The 22,699-nt window shown below is 42.5% G+C and overlaps 1 protein-coding gene across 1 annotated transcript; it reads left to right on the plus strand.

The window, feature by feature from the left end:
* Positions 1-1,399: 1,399 nt before the first annotated feature.
* On the plus strand, positions 1,400-1,978 carry LOC134291625 (probable DNA repair protein RAD50). The gene has a single exon (XM_062859609.1). The coding sequence runs from the start codon at positions 1,400-1,402 to the stop codon at positions 1,976-1,978; it is 579 nt and encodes a 192-aa protein (XP_062715593.1).
* The last annotated feature ends 20,721 nt before the right edge of the window (positions 1,979-22,699 follow it).

The raw sequence follows: 22,699 nt of genomic DNA on the forward strand, positions 1-22,699 counted from the left end.
CCATTTATGATGGTCTTTACTTCGTTTTGCTGGATTACAACAATGCAGTGAATGAACTGATAAATTAGGACAAATTGCTATCCTAAGATAACACAAATTTCTATCATCAATCCTGTCAGCTGCCAAACAAAGCCCCTGGGATCTAGTTGTACAAGATGCGATGCAATTTGTTCTAGTTTTTTTTAACGCTCAAATCTTTCCGGTCATCAAGGGTTCCCTTAAAAAATATAGCGGATCTGAGAAAGTGATTTCCCGAGGCAGGCAAAACATTTCCTTCATCTCGTCACACTCGTCACTCGTCATCATCTTCTGGGATGCACGCACCCGGGTCCGAATCCGAAAGTCCGGATATCGGGTGAAACCGAGAGAAACTAGTTCACAGAGAAAGGACCCTTCATACTTGATTTCGGCCGTGCCTCGGTCCATCTCTTGAAAAAAAACGGACCAGAGGGACGACGGGTAAATTAATGAGTATGATTAGAGGGACTAATCTGCGCTCTTTCTTCGGATGGGACGGATGGGCCGGCATCACCGCACCGGTCCGGTGCGATCCGATTTGTTTACGCGCCCGTTTCGGCGTAAATCATTTCCCGCCAGTCAGTTTGGGACCATACTGCGGTCATCTCGTCGACGACTATGATGAACCATGTAATCCTTGTTTTGAATATTCATTAGATTTATCTCCGTCAACAGAGTGTCCCGTTGCAGGGCTTGGCGGGATCTTCCTGAATGGGATCGGTGTGTCGACGACACAGGTATGGGATCAAGGGCAGGGCTGTTACTGATGTAATCGGTCAAACTTCCGGATAAAATCCGAAATAACTTTCGAAGTAATTTCTGAAAGAATGCCTGGAAGAAACTTTGAAGAAAATTCTTTTCGTTTTCCTGTGGATGTCATTCACCTACTTTATATACCACCCGCTCACAGCCCTGCTAAGATGACAACCGTGCACTAGTGATAGCCCTTTCCCCTTTCCCTTAAAACCACTGAGAAGAAGAAAATTTAAGATTTTGATCAGTGTGCACTCTGCGCTGAGTGCTCGCAAGTCGCGAGTGGGAAAATATTAAGATGGGTTTTGGGTGTCCGATTTGTACCGGGGACCAGTCGAGATGCACACTGTTTTGATACTGACCTTTTGGCCCATCTCGGGATATGGATAACCGGTTCCCGGCTTCTCGTTTTTGACCAGCATCCCCGCGCACACACAGGTTTTGGTGAATCAAGAAAACGGTTATTTGCTGGAAAATTGAAAGCGCATTGTGCTAAAGAAAGAGTCGTGGATCTGTGATCTGGGTCCTTTCCGATTTTGGAACACGAAAAACTCGTTTTATGGTCGAGCAAGTTGAATCGCATGCAAGCGAAAACCGTTACAATTGAAGGTTTTCGAAAGTTTATACAATGAGAAAAGAAAACATTTACGGTCTCATCGAATTAAAAAAGAATCAAAATCAAAACGGAAATCGAAGCGAAATCGAATTAAAATCTTCAATCGAAGTCTTGAATCGAAGACTTGAATCGAAGACTCGAATCGAAGACTCGAATCGAAGACTCGAATCGAAGACTCGAATCGAAGACTCGAATCGAAGACTCGAATCGAAGACTCGAATCGAAGACTCGAATCGAAGACTCGAATCGAAGACTCGAATCGAAGACTCGAATCGAAGACCCGAATCGAAGACTCGAATCGAAGACTCGAATCGAAGACTCGAATCGAAGACTCGAATCGAAGACTCGAATCGAAGACTCGAATCGAAGACTCGAATCGAAGACTCGAATCGAAGACTCGAATCGAAGACTCGAATCGAAGACTCGAATCGAAGACTCGAATCGAAGACTCGAATCGAAGACTCGAATCGAAGACTCGAATCGAAGACTCGAATCGAAGACTCGAATCGAAGACTCGAATCGAAGACTCGAATCGAAGACTCGAATCGAAGACTCGAATCGAAGACTCGAATCGAAGACTCGAATCGATGACTCAAGTTGATTAGATTTGATTTGATGCTGATTTGATTCTGATTTGATTTTGAATTGATTCTGATTTGATTCTGATTTGATTCTGATTTGATTCTGATTTGAGTCTGATTTGATACTGATTTGATTCTAATTTGATTCTAATTTGATTCTGATTTGATTCGGATTTGATTTTGGTTGGATTCTGATTTAATTCTGATTTGATTCTGATTTGATTTGATTTAATTCTGATTTGATTCTTATTTGATTCTATATTTGATTCTGATTTGATTTTGATTTGATTCTATATTTGATTCTGATTTGATTCTGATTTGATTCTGATTTAATTCTGATTTGATTTGATTTAATTCTGATTTGATTCTGATTTTATTCTGATTTGATTCTGATTTGATTCTGATTTGATTCTGATTTGATTCTGATTTGATTCTGATTTGAGTCTGATTTGATACTGATTTGATTCTAATTTGATTCTAATTTGATTCTGATTTGATTCGGATTTGATTTTGGTTGGATTCTGATTTAATTCTGATTTGATTCTGATTTGATTTGATTTAATTCTGATTTGATTCTTATTTGATTCTATATTTGATTCTGATTTGATTTTGATTTGATTCTATATTTGATTCTGTTTTGATTCTGGTTTGATTCTGGTTTGATTCTGATTTGATTCTGATTTGATTCTGTTTCGATTCTGATTTGATTCTGATTTGATTCTGATTTGATTCGATTTCGAATCGAAAATCGAATCGAAATCGAAATCGAATCGAAATCGAATCGAAATCGAATCGAAATCGAATCGAAATCGAATCGAAATCGAATCGAAATCGAATCGAAATCGAATCGAAATCGAATCGAAATCGAATCGAAATCGAATCGAAATCGAATCGAAATCGAATCGAAATCGAATCGAAATCGAATCGAAATCGAATCGAAATCGAATCGAAATCGAATCGAAATCGAATCGAAATCGAATCGAAATCGAATCGAAATCGAATCGAAATCGAATCGAAATCGAATCGAAATCGAATCGAAATCGAATCAAAATCGAATCGAAATCGAATCGAAATCGAATCGAAATCGAATCGAAATCGAATCGAAATCGAATCGAAATCGAATCGAAATCGAATCGAAATCGAATCGAAATCGAATCGAAATCGAATCGAAATCGAATCGAAAACGAATCGAAAACGAATCGAAATCGAATCGAAATCGAATCGAAATCGAATCGAAATCGAATCGAAATCGAATCGAAATCGAATCGAAATCGAATCGAAATCGAATCGAAATCGAATCGAAATCGAATCGAAATCGAATCGAAATCGAATCGAAATCGAATCGAAATCGAATCGAAATCGAATCGAAATCGAATCGAAATCGAATCGAAATCGAATCGAAATCGAATCGAAATCGAATCGAAATCGAATCGAAATCGAATCGAAATCGAATCGAAATCGAATCGAAATCGAATCGAAATCGAATCGAAATCGAATCGAAATCGAATCGAAATCGAATCGAAATCGAATCGAAATCGAATCGAAATCGAATCGAAATCGAATCGAAATCGAATCGAAATCGAATCGAAATCGAATCGAAATCGAATCGAAATCGAATCGAAATCGAATCGAAATCGAATCGAAATCGAATCGAAATCGAATCGAAATCGATCGAAATCGAATCGAAATCGAATCGAAATCGAAACGAAATCGAATCGAAATCGAATCGAAATCGAATCGAAATCGAATCGAAATCGAATCGAAATCGAATCGAAATCGAATCGAAATCGAATCGAAATCGATCGAAATCGAATCGAAATCGAATCGAAATCGAATCGAAATCGAATCGAAATCGAATCGAAATCGAATCGAAATCGAATCGAAATCGAATCAAAATCCAATCGAAATCCAATCGAAATCCAATCGAAATCCAATCCAAATCCAATCCAAATCCAATCGAAATCCAATCGAAATCCAATCGAAATCCAATCCAAATCCAATCCAAATCCAATCGAAATCCAATCGAAATCCAATCGAAATCCAATCCAAATCCAATCGAAATCCAATCGAAATCCAATCGAAATCCAATCGAAATCCAATCGAAATCCAATCGAAATCCAATCGAAATCCAATCGAAATCCAATCAAAATCCAATCGAAATCCAATCGAAATCCAATCGAAATCCAATCGAAATCCAATCGAAATCCAATCGAAATCCAATCGAAATCCAATCGAAATCCAATCGAAATCCAATCGAAATCCAATCGAAATCCAATCGAAATCCAATCGAAATCCAATCGAAATCCAATCGAAATCCAATCGAAATCCAATCGAAATCCAATCGAAATCCAATCGAAATCCAATCGAAATCCAATCGAAATCCAATCGAAATCTAATTGAAATCCAATCGAAATCTAATTGAAATCCAATCGAAATTGGTTCGAAATCCAATCGAAATCCAATCGAAATCCAATCGAAATCCGGTCGAAAACCCAACTGAAATCTGATTGAAATCCATTCGAAATCCACTCGAAATTCAATCGGAATCGAAATCCATGCAAAATTCATTTTATGTTTAGTTTTGTGTTACTTTATCTGATAGTCATTTTTTCTTATATATTTCAGGTATGTATACACCATCCATGTCGATGCTGTGTTGGGTAAGTCTGTGTATTTCATTCAATTTGCTAGTCCATACATATTTCTTCAAAACTTTGCTCTGTCATTCTACCAAGAAATGCTTTGTTTTGTTGCATAACCTCAAGAATCATATTTCGAGAAAAGGTGAGAAAAGCTGCGAAATCGACCTTCATCAAACCAAAACGAATGACTTCAATTGGCCATCCCTCTGACCTTATTCCATAATGGCTAGGCCCCCACAAAGTTGCACTATCATCTCCTAATTAAAATGCCCACGCCGACCGTCTGAACTCTGGCAAAAGAGGTCCTATCCATCACACCGGGACACTTTCCGGAATTTTCTTGAGAATGAGACGGCAAGTGCCCGATATCCTTAAGTCCTTCCAGAGTGTGCTCTGCTGTTCTGCAACCATTGGCATCAATTCAAGGCCACTATTGTGGCGTGGGAAATTTTGGCAGGCGCTCGGCTCATTGCTTCAAAGAGAGAAATCCTAAACAGAAAGGAGAATGCAATTTTCAAGTGGTTCCCATTCTAGGCCACGAAATTCAGTGTAAGATAGAAATGGCGAGATCCCGCTCCGATTGCACTGACGGAGCAAGCAAGTGGACAACAATACAAATGGGTCTGGACCCCCGCCGATCTTTCGGAGGATGTTTGTGAGACGCCCGCGTCTTGCTTAATGAAAAAAAGAGGTCGAGTGAAATTCGGCCGAGGAACCATATGACTTGTAAATTATAGCTAAACAATTGGACGGACGGACACCACACCGACAAGGATGGGAATCATGCGCCGAAATCGGGTTAGTTCCGCTTTGAGGTTCAAGTGTTTCCTTTGCAGTATGGGGTCTGCGATCGGACAGGAATCCAAGTCCTGTTTCACGGCGAGCGAATTGAAAAATGAGGTATGAGAGGCACTTTTTGTTGTTACTAATTTGTTGGTAATTTCTCACGTTTTTCCGTTGGAGATTCCCGCTGGTTAGTCTTCAAGGTTGATCAGTGAAGTAAACTGGATAAATATTGGACAGATATATTCACTTTTTAACTTCCTCGTTACTTGAACTTCCAGCAGAGTCTTCAGCAAGTTTCCAGTTGAAGCTTCTGCATGCTTCCAGTAGAAGCATCTGCAAACTTCCAGTAGAAGCTTCTGCAAGCTTCCAGTATAAGCTTCTGCAGCTTCCAGTAGAAGCTTCTGCAAGCTTCTAGTAGAAGCTCGTGCTAGCTTCCAGTAGAAGCTTCTGCAAGCTTCCAGTAGAAGCTTCTGCAAGCTTCTAGTAGAGGCTTCTGCAAGCTTCCAGTAGAAGCTTCTGCACGCTTCCAGTAGAAGTTTCTGCATGCTTCCAGTAGAAGTTTCTGCATGCTTCTAGTAGAGGCTTCTGCAAGCTTCCAGTAGAAGCTTCTGCAAGCTTCCAGTATAAGCTTCTGCAGCTTCCAGTAGAAGCTTCTGCAAGCTTCTAGTAGAAGCTCGTGCTAGCTTCCAGTAGAAGCTTCTGCAAGCTTCCAGTAGAAGCTCGTGCTAGCTTCCAGTAGAAGCTTCTGCAAGCTTCCAGTAGAAGCTTCTGCAAGCTTCTAGTAGAGGCTTCTGCAAGCTTCCAGTAGAAGCTTCTGCAAGCTTCCAGTAGAAGTTTCTGCATGCTTCCAGTAGAAGTTTCTGCATGCTTCCAGTAGAAGTTTCTGCAAGCTTCCAGTAGAAGCTTTTGCAAGCTTCCAGTAGAAGCTTCTGCAAGCTTCCAGTAGAAGCTTCTGCAAGCTTCCAGTATAAGCTTCTGCAGCTTCCAGTAGAAGCTCCAGTGCAAGCTTCTAGTAGAAGCTCGTGCTAGCTTCCAGGAGAAGCTTCGACAAATTTCGAGTAGAAGCTTCTGCAAGCTTCCAGTAGAAGCTTCTGCAAGCTTCCAGTAGAAGCTTCTGCAAGCTTCCAGTAGAAGCTTCTGCAAGCTTCCAGTAGAAGCTTCTGTAAGCTTCCAGTAGAAGCTTCTGCAAGCTTCCAATAGAAGCTTCTACAAGCTTCCAGTAGAAGCTTCTACAAGCTTCCAGTGGAAGCTTTTGCAAGCTTCCAGTAGTAGCTTCTGCAAGCTTCCAGTAGTAGCTTCTAAAAGCTTCCAGTAAAAGATTCTGCAAGCTTCCAGTAGAAGCTTCTGCAAGCTCCCAGTAGAAGCTTCCCATGTTTTCAATAGAAGCTTCTGCAAGCTTCCAGTAGAAGCATCAGTAATCTTTCAGTAGAAGCTTTTTTAAGCTTCTGTAAGCTTTCATTTTAAGCTTCTGCAAGCTTCCAGTAGAAGCTTTTGCTGTGAGAGCTTTTGCAGGATTTCAGTAGAAGATTCAGTAAGTTTCCGGTATTATCTTTTTCAGTCATCCATTATAAGCTTCTGCAGGCGTCCACAAGATGCATTAAAAATCTACTGCATCTAAAAAATCATACTGCTGAAGGTTTCCACAAAGTAACTTTGGTATTGCAGGATTCAGTACTATTCGGGGTTGCACTTCTTCATGGGTCCTAGCAAAATTCTAGGAATTCTGTGGAATGTAAGTGACCTGCTCTTCATTAAATTCTTTTCGACAATTTTCCAGACCATTCATTTCTCTCAACCTCCTCCATTCAATGGACCTCAGATCTCAGACGCCGGCTCGAAAGAATTTCACAGTAAACCGATAAAAGAAATTCCACAATGCTGCATTAGAAAATCAGACAACAGAAAAAAAAAAGATAAATAATGGTTTGCAATAAAAACAACGACACCAGATCCTAGAGCGAGATTGATCAATAAAAGAGTAAGTAAGAGGGTGCGGGATCTATCGCACCGCGTTCATCAATTTAACGGACGGCACCCGTGTGCCAACCAACAACCAACGGCCGACTCTGCGGTGGTAATTTCTCAGCTATAAAATGCTACTTTCTGGATTCTGGATGTGCAACAACAAGAACGGCCTCTCAGTAGTCGATGGCGCGGAATGGCACGAAGTGAGAAATGAGAAACGATCAACCGAAACCGATTGGGAACTGTTCGTCTCGTTTTTTTTTATTTATTGTTGATTTGACTCTTACGGGTTTTATAACTTTTTTTCCTGAAATTTGAAGAGCAAAAAAAACGTCGAATTCGCTCCCAGGGTCCGTGCGTTTCAAGTGATTTTTTGGGTTGCAAGGTTCTCTGTAATGGGGACTGTGGAACAGTTATTGGGATGTTGCGACAAAATTATCAATTTTATGGGTATGAAAGTGAGAATATGTATCAAAATTCACCGGAATTCTGAGCAACTTCCTGCTAAGGTCCTGACGTATACCTTGATTTAATATTATTCTGGTCAAATCCTATGCAGGGTTTTGTAACAGACTTCTGGCCGAATCCTGAGCAAGATTCTAGTCGATGCCTGAGCAGGATTCTAGACTAATCCTGAGCAGGATTCTGTACGAATCCTGAGCAGGATTCTAGTGAATCCTGAGCAGGATTCTGGTCGAATTCTGAACAGGATTCTGGTCGAATCCTGAGCATAATTCTGGTCGAATCCTGAGCAGGACTCTGGTCGAATCCTGAGCAGAGTTCTGGTCGAATCCTGAGCAGGATTCTGGACGAATCCTGAGCAGGATTCTGGTCGAATGCTGAGCAGCATTCTGGACGAATGCTGAGCAGCATTCTGGACGAATGCTGAGCAGGATTCTGGACGAATCCTGAGCAGGATTCTGGACGAATCCTGAGCAGGATTCTGGACGAATCCTGAGCAGGATTCTGGACGAATCCTGAGCAGGATTCTGGACGAATCCTGAGCAGGATTCTGGACGAATCCTGAGCAGGATTCTGGACGAATCCTGAGCAGGATTCTGGACGAATCCTGAGCAGGATTCTGGACGAATCCTGAGCAGGATTCTGGACGAATCCTGAGCAGGATTCTGGACGAATCCTGAGCAGGATTCTGGACGAATCCTGAGCAGGATTCTGGACGAATCCTGAGCAGGATTCTGGACGAATCCTGAGCAGGATTCTGGACGAATCCTGAGCAGGATTCTGGACGAATCCTGAGCAGGATTCTGGTCGAATCCTGAGCAGTATTCTGGTCGAATCCTGAGCAGTATTCTGGTCGAATCCTGAGCAGTATTCTGGTCGAATCCTGAGCAGTATTCTGGTCGAATCCTGAGCAGGATTCTGGTCGAATCCTGAGCAGGATTCTGGTCGAATCCTGAGCAGGATTCTGGTCGAATCCTGACCAGGATTCTGGTCGAATCCTGACCAGGATTCTGGACGAATCCTGAGCAGGATTCTGGTCGAATCCTGAGCAGGATTCTGGTCGAATCCTGAGCAGGATTCTGGTCGAATCCTGAGCAGGATTCTGGTCGAATCCTGAGCAGGATTCTGGTCGAATCCTGAGCAGGATTCTGGTCGAATCCTGAGCAGGATTCTGGTCGAATCCTGAGCAGGATTCTGGTCGAATCCTGAGCAGGATTCTGGTCGAATCCTGAGCAGGATTCTGGTCGAATCCTGAGCAGGATTCTGGTCGAATCCTGAGCAGGATTCTGGTCGAATCCTGAGCAGGATTCTGGTCGAATCCTGAGCAGGATTCTGGTCGAATCCTGAGCAGGATTCTGGTCGAATCCTGAGCAGGATTCTGGTCGAATCCTGAGCAGGATTCTGGTCGAATCCTGTGCAGGATTCAGGTCGAATCCTGAGCAGGATTCTGGACGAATCCTGAGCAGGACTCTGGACGAATCCTGAGCAGGATTCTGGTCGAATCCTGAGCAGGATTCTGGACGAATTCTGAGCAGGATTCTGGACGAATCCTGAGCAGGATTCTGGACGAATCCTGAGCAGGATTCTGGTCGAATGCTGAGCAGCATTCTGGACGAATGCTGAGCAGGATTCTGGACGAATCCTGAGCAGGATTCTAGACGAATCCTGAGCAGGATTCTGGACGAATCCTGAGCAGGATTCTGGACGAATCCTGAGCAGGATTCTGGACGAATCCTGAGCAGGATTCTGGACGAATCCTGAGCAGGATTCTGGACGAATCCTGAGCAGGATTCTGGACGAATCCTGAGCAGGATTCTGGACGAATCCTGAGCAGGATTCTGGACGAATCCTGAGCAGGATTCTGGACGAATCCTGAGCAGGATTCTGGACGAATCCTGAGCAGGATTCTGGACGAATCCTGAGCAGCATTCTGGACGAATCCTGAGCAGCATTCTGGACGAATCCTGAGCAGCATTCTGGACGAATCCTGAGCAGCATTCTGGACGAATCCTGAGCAGCATTCTGGACGAATCCTGAGCAGCATTCTGGACGAATCCTGAGCAGCATTCTGGACGAATCCTGAGCAGCATTCTGGACGAATCCTGAGCAGCATTCTGGACGAATCCTGAGCAGCATTCTGGACGAATCCTGAGCAGGATTCTGTTCGAATCCAGAGCAGGATTCTGGACGAATCCTGAGCAGGATTCTGGACGAATCCTGAGCAGGATTCTGGACGAATCCTGAGCAGGATTCTGGACGAATCCTGAGCAGGATTCTGGACGAATCCTGAGCAGGATTCTGGACGAATCCTGAGCAGGATTCTGGACGAATCCTGAGCAGGATTCTGGACGAATCCTGAGCAGGATTCTGGACGAATCCTGAGCAGGATTCTGGACGAATCCTGAGCAGGATTCTGGACGAATCCTGAGCAGGATTCTGGACGAATCCTGAGCAGGATTCTGGACGAATCCTGAGCAGGATTCTGGACGAATCCTGAGCAGGATTCTGGACGAATCCTGAGCAGGATTCTGGACGAATCCTGAGCAGGATTCTGGACGAATCCTGAGCAGGATTCTGGACGAATCCTGAGCAGGATTCTGGACGAATCCTGAGCAGGATTCTGGACGAATCCTGAGCAGGATTCTGGACGAATCCTGAGCAGGATTCTGGACGAATCCTGAGCAGGATTCTGGACGAATCCTGAGCAGGATTCTGGACGAATCCTGAGCAGGATTCTGGACGAATCCTGAGCAGGATTCTGGACGAATCCTGAGCATGATTCTGGACGAATCCTGAGCAGGATTCTGGACGAATCCTGAGCAGGATTCTGGACGAATCCTGAGCAGGATTCTGGACGAATCCTGAGCAGGATTCTGGACGAATCCTGAGCAGGATTCTGGACGAATCCTGAGCAGGATTCTGGACGAATCCTGAGCAGGATTCTGGACGAATCCTGAGCAGGATTCTGGACGAATCCTGAGCAGGATTCTGAACGAATCCTGAGCATGATTCTGGACGAATCCTGAGCAGGATTCTGGACGAATCCTGAGCAGGATTCTGGACGAATCCTGAGCAGGATTCTGGACGAATCCTGAGCAGGATTCTGGACGAATCCTGAGCAGGATTCTGGACGAATCCTGAGCAGGATTCTGGACGAATCCTGAGCAGGATTCTGGACGAATCCTGAGCAGGATTCTGGACGAATCCTGAGCAGGATTCTGGACGAATCCTGAGCAGGATTCTGGACGAATCCTGAGCAGGATTCTGGACGAATCCTGAGCAGGATTCTGGACGAATCCTGAGCAGGATTCTGGACGAATCCTGAGCAGGATTCTGGACGAATCCTGAGCAGGATTCTGGACGAATCCTGAGCAGGATTCTGGACGAATCCTGAGCAGGATTCTGGACGAATCCTGAGCAGGATTCTGGACGAATCCTGAGCAGGATTCTGGACGAATCCTGAGCAGGATTCTGGACGAATCCTGAGCAGGATTCTGGACGAATCCTGAGCAGGATTCTGGACGAATCCTGAGCAGGATTCTGGACGAATCCTGAGCAGGATTCTGGACGAATCCTGAGCAGGATTCTGGACGAATCCTGAGCAGGATTCTGGACGAATCCTGAGCAGGATTCTGGACGAATCCTGAGCAGGATTCTAGACGAATCCTGAGCAGGATTCTGGACGAATCCTGAGCAGGATTCTGGACGAATCCTGAGCAGGATTCTGGACGAATCCTGAGCAGGATTCTGGACGAATCCTGAGCAGGATTCTGGACGAATCCTGAGCAGGATTCTGGACGAATCCTGAGCAGGATTCTAGACGAATCCTGAGCAGGATTCTGGACGAATCCTGAGCAGGATTCTGGACGAATCCTGAGCAGGATTCTGGACGAATCCTGAGCAGGATTCTGGACGAATCCTGAGCAGGATTCTGGACGAATCCTGAGCAGGATTCTGGACGAATCCTGAGCAGGATTCTGGACGAATCCTGAGCAGGATTCTGGACGAATCCTGAGCAGGATTCTGGACGAATCCTGAGCAGGATTCTGGACGAATCCTGAGCAGGATTCTGGACGAATCCTGAGCAGGATTCTGGACGAATCCTGAGCAGGATTCTGAACGAATCCTGAGCATGATTCTGGACGAATCCTGAGCAGGATTCTGGACGAATCCTGAGCAGGATTCTGGACGAATCCTGAGCAGGATTCTGGACGAATCCTGAGCAGGATTCTGGACGAATCCTGAGCAGGATTCTGGACGAATCCTGAGCAGGATTCTGGACGAATCCTGAGCAGGATTCTGGACGAATCCTGAGCAGGATTCTGGACGAATCCTGAGCAGGATTCTGGACGAATCCTGAGCAGGATTCTGGACGAATCCTGAGCAGGATTCTGGACGAATCCTGAGCAGGATTCTGGACGAATCCTGAGCAGGATTCTGGACGAATCCTGAGCAGGATTCTGGACGAATCCTGAGCAGGATTCTGGACGAATCCTGAGCAGGATTCTGGACGAATCCTGAGCAGGATTCTGGACGAATCCTGAGCAGGATTCTGGACGAATCCTGAGCAGGAATCTGGACGAATCCTGAGCAGGAATCTGAACGAATCCTGAGCAGGATTCTGGACGAATCCTGAGCAGGAATCTGGACGAATCCTGAGCAGGATTCTGGACGAATCCTGAGCAGGAATCTGGACGAATCCAGGGCAGGATTCTGGACGAATCCTGAGCAGGATTCCTGTCGAATCCTGAGCAGGATTCTGGACGAATCCTGAGCAGGATTCTGGACGAATCCTGAGCAGGATTCCTGTCGAAGTCTGAATATGATTCTGGTCTAATTCGGAATAGAATTTTGGTCGAACCCTGAACACGATTCTGGTTGAATCCAAAGAAGGATTTGGATATTTTAGGTTCGAGTTTCAAACATGATGCGACCAGACATCGTGAAATCACGTGAACGACTTCTGATTTCCGTTGCGAAAGTAAGCTTTCTGACCCATTGCGGGTGCTGCAGCCAGGGATCTTCAAGTGCCCGACCGCCAGAGTCTCTGGGTGGTACGTGTGAAAAAAGGATAAGGCTGATTCCGTTTTTTTATTTCGTCGGCTTGAATCCTTTACTGCTGCTGCTGCTGCTGTTTGTGCTACACAAAATCGTTCCTAATATTTACATTTACACGGTCTGGCCGGCGCGGCCGGTATCCCACCACGATAGGATCGATTTCTGCTGTGTGAAGAGGTTGCCGGGAAAAAAGGATCAAGAAGCCGATCAGAGCGTGCGCGCTCTTTTTTGGCGCCTTTTTCGGGTTTTCCCGCTTTTTTCCTCCTTCTTTCGATTCTAGAATAGTAGGCGCGAGTTTTTGGGTTCTGCTTGAGGTCATTCGAACCAGAACTGGGAAGGGGTCAAGGTCACTTGAACCCTTGAGTAATCAATATGCAAATCCAAGATTGGCGCCCAATCAGCCCAATTTATCGTTTATTTGGACCCAACGCGAACGCAAAACCACTTGGATCCCAGTCGATTATTTGTGTGTTTACCAAACGTGAACGGAAATCGTTGCCAAACTCGAATAAGCGCTGAAAGATAAATCAGCGGATGATGGCCGTTGGTTGCTGGTTGTTAGTTGCAGCCACAAGAGGAAGAATAAGGATCGCACTGAACGGACGGGACTTTGGGATCGTTGGTTTTATGCTGAACTGGAACTTGGAACGACGTCGATGGCGACTCCGAGGGATCACAAAGAAGACGTATGTATCAAATAAATAAATAGGTCGTAAAAATTTGTGCGGTCGTCGTCATGTTGCGAGAGGCAGAGGAGAGTTGCGATCCCAACCGTGGTGATCAGACTAGACAAATTTCTCGGAACTGAACGAATGGATTTTGATCTGTTTCAATTTATTTTCGGGATTCAGCATGAGATGAGATTTTTTCGTACACTTTATGGTGTTGTACTGAAAACCTTCTATGGTTTTAGTGACTGTTTTTATGAGTTATTTATTTTAATCGTAGCAAGTATGTTGATTATATTTTTTATTTTAAGATTTATTAGCGAGTCGCTATTTAGTGACTTGGTTACTTTTTTTCAAGACGTTTCAAATAGTCACGTCTACATACCACATGTACAGGAGACGGTGACTTTTCTAAAGAAAATCCCGATATAACTAGATAGACTAGACGGTGATCTAGTGGCTACCGCTTCTGATTCGTATGCCGAGGATCCTGGCTTCAACCCCTGGCTCGTCCCTTTCCTATTATTGTGCAGTGCATACCTCTATCTATTTTCTCCCTCTTCTCTACATATAAATTTGACGTTTGTAAATACCTTCACAGTCATCGCTAAAACCAGAAACGTGTTCAATTGCAAACGTCACTTCCTTGCCCTTCCCCAATGTGGCCTGCAATATGACGTAGCGAGCGTCATTTTTTCGCCTAGAATTAACAGATCACCAAGCCTCTCATACTGAAGACACCTATTAGTGCCATGCAGCTATTGGCTACTTGTGTATAAGTGTAAGTCAATGAATTTCAAATTCTCGGTTGAACTCTAGGTTGGACTCGGTTGAACAGAATTCCGAATGGAACTCCCAATAGAACTCATGAAAAAATTTTCGGTGGAACTCCTACAAGAACTCCTGGTGGAAATCATGCGATAATTTTCGATAAATCTCTTGCAAGAATTGCTGGTGGAACTTCTAAAAATGCTGGCGAAATTCGTAGAGGAATTACTGGTGGATATTGTAGGCGGCTGTTCATAAACCACATATACCAAATTTTGGCCATCTCAAACCAACCCCCTAGTCGTTATCCATTCAAAAATTTTAAAATTTGTTTGCAGCGAAGGCTTTGGTCAGACCTCTCCTCCTCCCATAAAGTCTACGTGGTTTATGAACGGCCCCTAGATAAATTCTCAGTGTTACTCCTTGTAGAATTCGCGGTAGAACTCCTGCAAGGATTTGCGGTGTTACTTGCGCAAGAATTTCCGGTGAAATTCACGGCGAAGCTTTTAGGAAACTCCCAGAAGAACTCCCGATGGAACTCCTAGAGGAATGCCCTGCGGAACTTCTGGGGCAATTTGTGGTCGATCTTCTAGTGCAATCCCCGATTAAACTCCTGCAGATATTTGTGGTGAAACTCGTGCTGGAAACCCCGGTAAAATTCCTAGAGGAATTCCCTGTTGAACGCCAAGAGGAATTCCCGGTAAAACTCGTTGACAAATATTCGGTGAAATTTTCGGTGGAACTCCTAGAGGAATTGCTGGTTGAACTCCAAAAGGCATTAGCAGAGAAACTTCTAGAGGAAGTTTTAGTTGAACCCCTAGAAGAATTCCCGGTGTAACTCTTAGAGTACACCTAAAGGAATTTTCTGTTAAACTCTTAAAGAAATTCCCAGTGGAAATCCTGCAGGAATTTGAGGTGTAATTCTAGCAGAAGCTCCCGGAGGAACTTCTATAGCAGTTGTTGGTGCTCAAGTAACGTTTCAATGACCAATCAGTCTTGTAGGGGTTTTGAGAACCATCATAAACCCTAGTATCTTTTGTTTTGGTTTTATGATGGTTCTAAGAACCTTTTGTAAGTAAAAAGAAAATCGTGTTAAGTACTGTTCATTTCGAAGGAACAGTACTTTACACGATTCTCTTTTTACTTACAGATATTCCCCCAACAAGCCCAGGTTTATCATCAACCTCTTGTAGTTTATTTATTAGTAGAGAAATTTCCGGTAGACTCGGTGGACTATCTGCTTCAATTATTTGTGGAACTTCTAGAGCAACTCCCGGTGGAACTCTCTGAGCAGATTTTGGTAGAACTTCTACCGGTGAAATCCCTATAGGAATTCGCGGTGGAACTTCTTTAGAAATTTCTGGTAAAACAAAAAAAGATTTCTTCTGTGGAACTTTCTGATGGTAGTCGTAGAGGAGTTTCTGGAGAAACTCGTTGAACCATTTCCTGTGAAACTCCAGAATTTCCAATGAAACTCTCAAAAGAGTTCTCGCTGAAATTTACGCTAAAACTTCTGGAGAAATTAAAAAAAAAAACGTCTAGAGGGAAACTCCTAGAGGAACATACTTCTCTTGAATAAATTGCCAGTGAATCTCGGTGGTACTCCTAGATTAATTTCTGAAGAAACTTCATCGAGAATTCACGGTGGACTTCCTGAAGACTTCTCGGTAGAACTATATGACGATTTTCTTGTCCCCCATGATACTCATGGTGGAGTTCCTGATCAAACCTTTACAATTATTCACAGTGGAACTACCACATGAAGTTTCGGTGGATCTCCTACTTCTTGATTCCTGTGGAACTCCTAGAAGAACTCCCTATGGAATTCCTAAAAAGAAGAACTTCATATCTTGGGGTTCGTCACAGATTAATTTAGCTTAGGCTTGATTCTTCCTAATACTCTCCTACATCCGTAACTGCTAATACTACATCCGTAACTGCTAGTTTTCCATTACGGTAAGCTACCGAAAGCCTAGTTTTGTTGCAAAAATCACAGGATTCTTTGATTACAATGTAAAGCCAGAACGACTATTTACTCTATTGCGTATCACAAGAGCAATAGACAAAAAATACCATGCAGCTTGACTGATTTTGGAGAAAAAAACTTTGAGAATTTCGGGATCCCTGGAAGCTTGTACTGGAAGCTTGATGAAGCTTCTACTAAAAGTTGCTAATGTATGCTTGTATAAACTTCTACTGTAAACTTGCAGAAGCCTTTGCTAGAAGCTTGCAGAAGCATCTACAGGTACCTTACAGAAGCTTCTATTGCAAGCTTACAGAAGCTTCTACTGAAAGCTTGCAGCAACTTCTATCGGAAGCTTACAGAAGCTTCTACTGGACGCTTTCTTAATCTTCTACAGGCTTACAAACGATTCTACTGGAAGCTTACATAAGCTTCTATTGGAAGCTTGCTGAATATCCTACTGGAATCTTGGGGAAGCTTCAACTGGAAGCTATCAGAAACTTCTACTGGAAGCTTGCAGCAGATTTTAAGAGAAGCTTGCAGAAGTATCTACTAGAAGCTTCTACTGGAAACTTGCTGAATTTTCTACTGGCAGCTTGCCGTTACTTCTACTGGAAGCTTACAGAAGCTTCTACTGGCAGTTTTCGGGGTCATTTCAGCAAAGCTTCAGAGTATTTTCGGCGGGTTTCAGATACGTTTCGGGGATTTTCGAAGGGTCTCAAGTGCGTTACATGGAGGTCCGAGCGAGTTTTAGGAGGATTTCGGGGACATTTCAGGCAGTTTCAGAGCATTTTTGGCAGGCGTTCAGAGTATTTTCAGAGACTCCATAAAAAAAAAACCTTGAAACCCCTTGAAGCGCCCCTGAAACCTCCATAATCCTACTGAAATGCACTGAACTCCTCGTTATCCATTTGAAATAACCCTGAAATCCTGAATGCCTGGAAACGACCCTGAAGGCTCCGTAATCCCATTGAAACGCCCTTGAAATCATCTTAATCATATTTAAATGCCCCTAAAACTTCTTATAACGCCTTTAAAAAGCTCCTGAAACAAACCGCACCTAAAATTCTACCCAACGCTCCAAAAATATATAAAAGAACACCTTTAAATCATTCCTGAAACCTCTTGCAAATCTTTGAAATGCCTTGAACCGCCCCTGAAACCCCCAGGACCATTAAAGCCTCCTAAGATCTCTCTAAGTCGCCCTTAAAGCCCTTTCAAAGTCCCTGAAACCTCCTTAATACCATTGAAACGTCCTTGAAATCCCTGTAATCCTATAAAACGCCAACGAAACCAGACGGAAGTCTCCTGAAAAGCTCCTGAAGTTCCCTGAAACAACTCCCTGAAACATCCAGGAAACCCCTTCCCGATCAGAAAAGCATAACAAAATTATAACCGATCAAGTTATTTATTTCAAAGATTATTCATAACAGTATGAGTTATAAAATTCGCCGGTTAGGTGTTAAAATAACTAAAATTATAACTAAAATTGCTCTAGTCATAACATAATTATAACAGATCTTGATACAATTATAACAAGTTTATAACAAAATGAGATATAAAAAATCAATCAAATTATATCACATGTTGTTATAAAGCAGTTATAAATATATTGGGTAAAAATTAAGTAGTGTAAAAGTTAACTCATTTTTGGGGTATCAATTTTTAGAGTGAAATTTTATTTTTTGTAAAAAGTTACTGGCATCAAAAAACTTCTCCACATAGTATACATAAAACCCAGGGATTCGAACCTACGACGGCTAGAACCTAGAACAGGAGCTCGTCGTTTTTACCAGTGAGGCCATCACAGCACTTGAAGTGAGGGGCGATATATGCTGAAATGGTTCTTCATATTGGTAGCTCCTCTATAAATAGACTCGCTGATCCAACATACCATACCCAGTTATGACGTCACCATGCACGTTACTACAGCCCATTTAGGGGCTGTCCATAAACCACGTGGTCATTTTTTCGGGACTTCTCAACCCCCCCCCCCCCCACCCCCCGCGTGGTCATTAGTCCATACAAAATTTTTTATTCGTCCAAACAAAATGCTCATTGGTCGAACCCCCCCCCCCCCCTCTTCACCATGTGGTTTATGGACAGCCCCTTAGTCCCTCAGCTTCAATGTCGTGCGCGCTCGTTGTGCACTAAAGCCAGCGTTCACTACTTCGGAGCTGGAGCCCACATCGCTGTACCTACGAGAATGGACGTCACACGAAACTGTTTTTAATACAGTTGATAGCAACTATATCTTCGTGTTATTAACTAAGTTGAACAGATAGCTAATGACTTTCAAATAGTGAAAAGTGTGTAACTAAGCACTAGTTGCGCCAGCGTTTATTTAAATGTTTAAAGCGTTTTTTGGCATGTTTTATTTCATTATTATTAATTAATGATATTCCTTCTGCAAAGTTGTTCAGTAGTATTATGGCGCTTAAGTGGTGAATGTTTCGGTAGGAATATCCACCGCAAATTCTTGCAGGAATATTCCCTTGGAGGAATTTATGAATGAATTTTTAAAAGGATAGAAAAAAGCATTTCCATAATGAGTCATTGGTGTAATTGTCGATAAAATTTGCAAAGAAACCTTTTGATAAATACTTGAAGCAATTTGTTTTCGAACACAGAGCGTTCAGGAAATCCAAAGGGATATCAAAACACTTCGTTTCGCTGTTGAACTGAATATTTTATTACCTTTAACAAAACAACTACACTTCATTTGCTAGTACATAACTATTTCGATCGGCAGATATACATACACATATTATCTATGCGGAAAAAAGCTGTAGTTAATTGTAGTGATATTTACAACAGAGACTGAGTCACCACATACTAAGAAATGTCTAAGAAATTGGAATTGGATTGAGAAGTTTAACTTTAAAACTAGAACTTATTTAATTACTGAGATCCTTCAGAATTTCTGATGGATTTTCCCTGATGGAGAATCCTTTAAGGAATTTTTGATGCATAGGCTGCAGTAATTTGCTAAGAATGTCTTGAAGAATCTTCCTTTTGGATTCTCTGAAGAAATTCTCCAGGGACGAAATGTATGATGGATTTTAAACTTAAGTTAAACCTTGCGGGAAATCCCTATGACAAATGATCTGTATACTGTACTCAATTAGTAGTTTAAGGACAGACTTGTTAGAATCACAAAATGGCCGCCACAATGGCCGACTTCGGCACCTACTCACGATTTCGAGCGCACAAATCTCTTCGTAAACAAAACCAGCGCACCTGAGCTTCTTATTTTAAACTTATTACAAGTGAGCAAAAACAAAATAATAAAATGCACTGTTGTTTAATGCATGTTTCTTGAGAATTGTGCGTCTGAAGTTCTGATACACTGTTGAAGCGGGATTTCAAGACGTTTGTCCTTTAGTTGAGAGCTCCGACAGATCAAAGGTGACGTAATCTGGTCGGTAAAATATAATTGGTGAATTGGAATGTGTTTTCGTGTTCTATCATCAGAAATGATGGTTCATAGGAGTCGTTTACTTGGGATCTCAACATGTATATGAACTAATCTTCCAACAAATCCTTGGGGCAAAGTTCTTTGAAGAATTAAAAGAGGAGGTCATGGAAAAAGTCATGGAGGAATTGTTGAAGAATTCCTAAGAGGATTATTCGGAAGAATACGTGGAGGAATTTCTTATGCAAACTCTCGGACAGATCTCTGGAAGAACTTCTAGTGAGCTCCCTACAAGAGAAATACTTTTAATATCCCTAGAAATATTCCCTTAAAGTACTCCGTGGCCATCCATAATAAACATTCAACCTGTAACACATGTACAAAATCCTGTAAACAAATGTAAACACCGCAGTTCAATTACATATAACATTTTCCAATCGAGAGCCTAGGACTTCTCGACAACTTCGCTGATGAGTGATGATCCGAACTTCCTAGGACAGCAGAATAATGAGATTTATCATATCAAACAGCTCATAGTAGTGATATTTTGCATACAATTTTATTCCATTCGTGAATTTCAAGAATCATGAACAACTTTGCTGAACATACGAACTGTGCAGGGGATCTGGATCATGATAAGAAACATTTAAAATTACCTAATATCATCACGTAATGGTGGAGTTGCTTACCTCATTTTCCACCTCCCAAAGTCATAAGCACAAATTTAATGAAGACATTTTTTTTTTTTTTTTTTTCTTTTATTTACGACACTTTACACCAAGGGGTGCATTCGTGTCGGTATTTGCATTTCAATTACATTTTTACATTTTGCAGCATATTTCAATGTTATACAATTTGTTTATTTTTTCTTGATCTGGTGTTGTAGATTCTCCATTCCGAATCAGGGCCACCCTGACTACAAGTACGCTTTGATTCATTTTCAGCTCTTTCTCCGTCCGTTTCTGTTGACAACCGCCGCTTCCCATGTTCGAGCTCGTGATGGTCGTCGTCGTCATGATCGTCGTCGTCGTTGCTATTGGTTCTTTCGTGTTCGTCTTCCAATTCCGATTCGCTGGTGTCTGGTTCGTCTATCCGCGTTGATAGTGGTTTGATTGCATTGCATTGAACGGGTTGAGAGTGTTGATTGTTGTCGCAGCTGTTTTGCTCATTGGTATCGTTTGATGGTGCTCGATTTGGTTTCTTTCTATCAGCACGCGCCGACGGAGCCGACCGGTCAGGCGGATAGTTGATGAGTGTGCTGTGGTTCTCGATTACTATTGTTGACGGTAACGATTTCTCCATCCGCATTTTGACAATTCTAACTCCATTCGGTACTCCAGGAAAAAAGTCCTTCCAAACTTCGTTTTGGATGGAGATCACCTTCCCGTACTGCTGCATGTGCTTGGTGATCGCGGCGTTCGATACATGTGGTGGAAGATCGAGGATTCTCACTGTCGTAGTGGGACCATCTACGTACACAGGGACATAGTGTGATACCCCTTCGTGTGTGAAACAGTGTTGAAGATGATGCAGCTTTTGCAGTCGCTGGGCTATTCCGGCGTTGATCATTTCAATATAAACACAATTTTTTAGGTTGTGCAATTGAATGCTCTTTACGTCGGCCATGTTGAGCTCGATGTATTGCTTTAGGAATTTCTCGATCTGATCCAAAAACGGACGCTTTGGAAGACCAGAGAAATCCACGACCAGGGTGTTCTTCCTGTACGAAGACATTTTGCGGCGAGTACAAAAGTCTTTCGCAACAGGGGCAACAAAAACTTGATTAACGAGTAAACGGTATTATGCGAAAAGCCGTGTGTCGCGCACGAAGGGTGGTTGTCAACTGAAATGAAGACATGAGCTTTTTTGGTAGTTCATATAATAAAGGATATCAACAATTGTGTATTTTCTAAACACAATGGCGCCATACAGCGGTTAATTTACGCACTAAACTACCAAAAAATATTGATTTAGTTACGCATTCCATTTTAAAAATTATTACTGAGTTTGTTATAATGTTGATGTAATGATGATCAAATCACATATTAATTTATTGTAACTGACTTTGTTAGAACCTTGAAATAATACATACTAGTTTTCGTACCGATTCCAACAAATATATCTACATATAACAAACCTTGATATAGATATCAACCGTTGATATAATTATGTTATGTTTTTGTTATGCCTTTCTGATCGGGTTGTAACCTCCTTCTCTTGGGCTCTGGGAACTTCCTGAAAACCCCCTAGCCTCATCTCAAATCCCCAGGACAAGATCTGTTTGCGCAAACCAGATTCCCTCATTAAAGCCCTGACTTCATTTATGTACAATGTTCCCTCTTTTTATACCCTTTTCAATTTATGCACCCCCGGACAATGACATTGAAAGAGGTGTCAGTGTATTTGTTATTTGTTAGGTGCGTTACATGGGGTCCGAGTGAGTTTTAGGAGGATTTAACAGGAGCTTTTTCACAGGCGTTCAGAGGATTTTTAAGGACTCTTTTATGAAAACTTTGAAACCCCATGAAACCCCCTGAAACGCCCCTGAAAACTTCATAATTCTATTGAAATGCCCTTGAACTCCCCGTTATCCATTCGATATGACCGTTAGCCTGGTACACGGTTTACACTCAGTAGCAAAAAAAAAGCCGAGCCGATTTTTTCTCCCAAAATGCGTCATGTTCAATCTGTTGCAACTTTGACAATTATCAATATTTTTGGCTGAAAATTTTACCACTTCATCATTAATATATTGATAATGTATGGACAAAATTTCAAATTGATAGAAATTATATATTTTGAGTTATAACAACTTATATGAAAAATTCCATTTTTTGACATACCTTTATTCAAAAATCCGTATTTCAGTGAAAATTTTAAGTAGCTTCATTTCATTTCACTGCAGCGTCAGTAAATATAGAAAATAGTGTGGTCAAAATTTGAAATGTTTTCATCAAGCGGTTTGGGCCACAGAAATCGTCAAAGTTGAAGTACCACTGTGGGT

This window comes from Aedes albopictus, chromosome 1 (assembly GCF_035046485.1).
Source record: "Aedes albopictus strain Foshan chromosome 1, AalbF5, whole genome shotgun sequence".
Taxonomy (NCBI): Eukaryota; Metazoa; Arthropoda; class Insecta; order Diptera; family Culicidae; genus Aedes; species Aedes albopictus.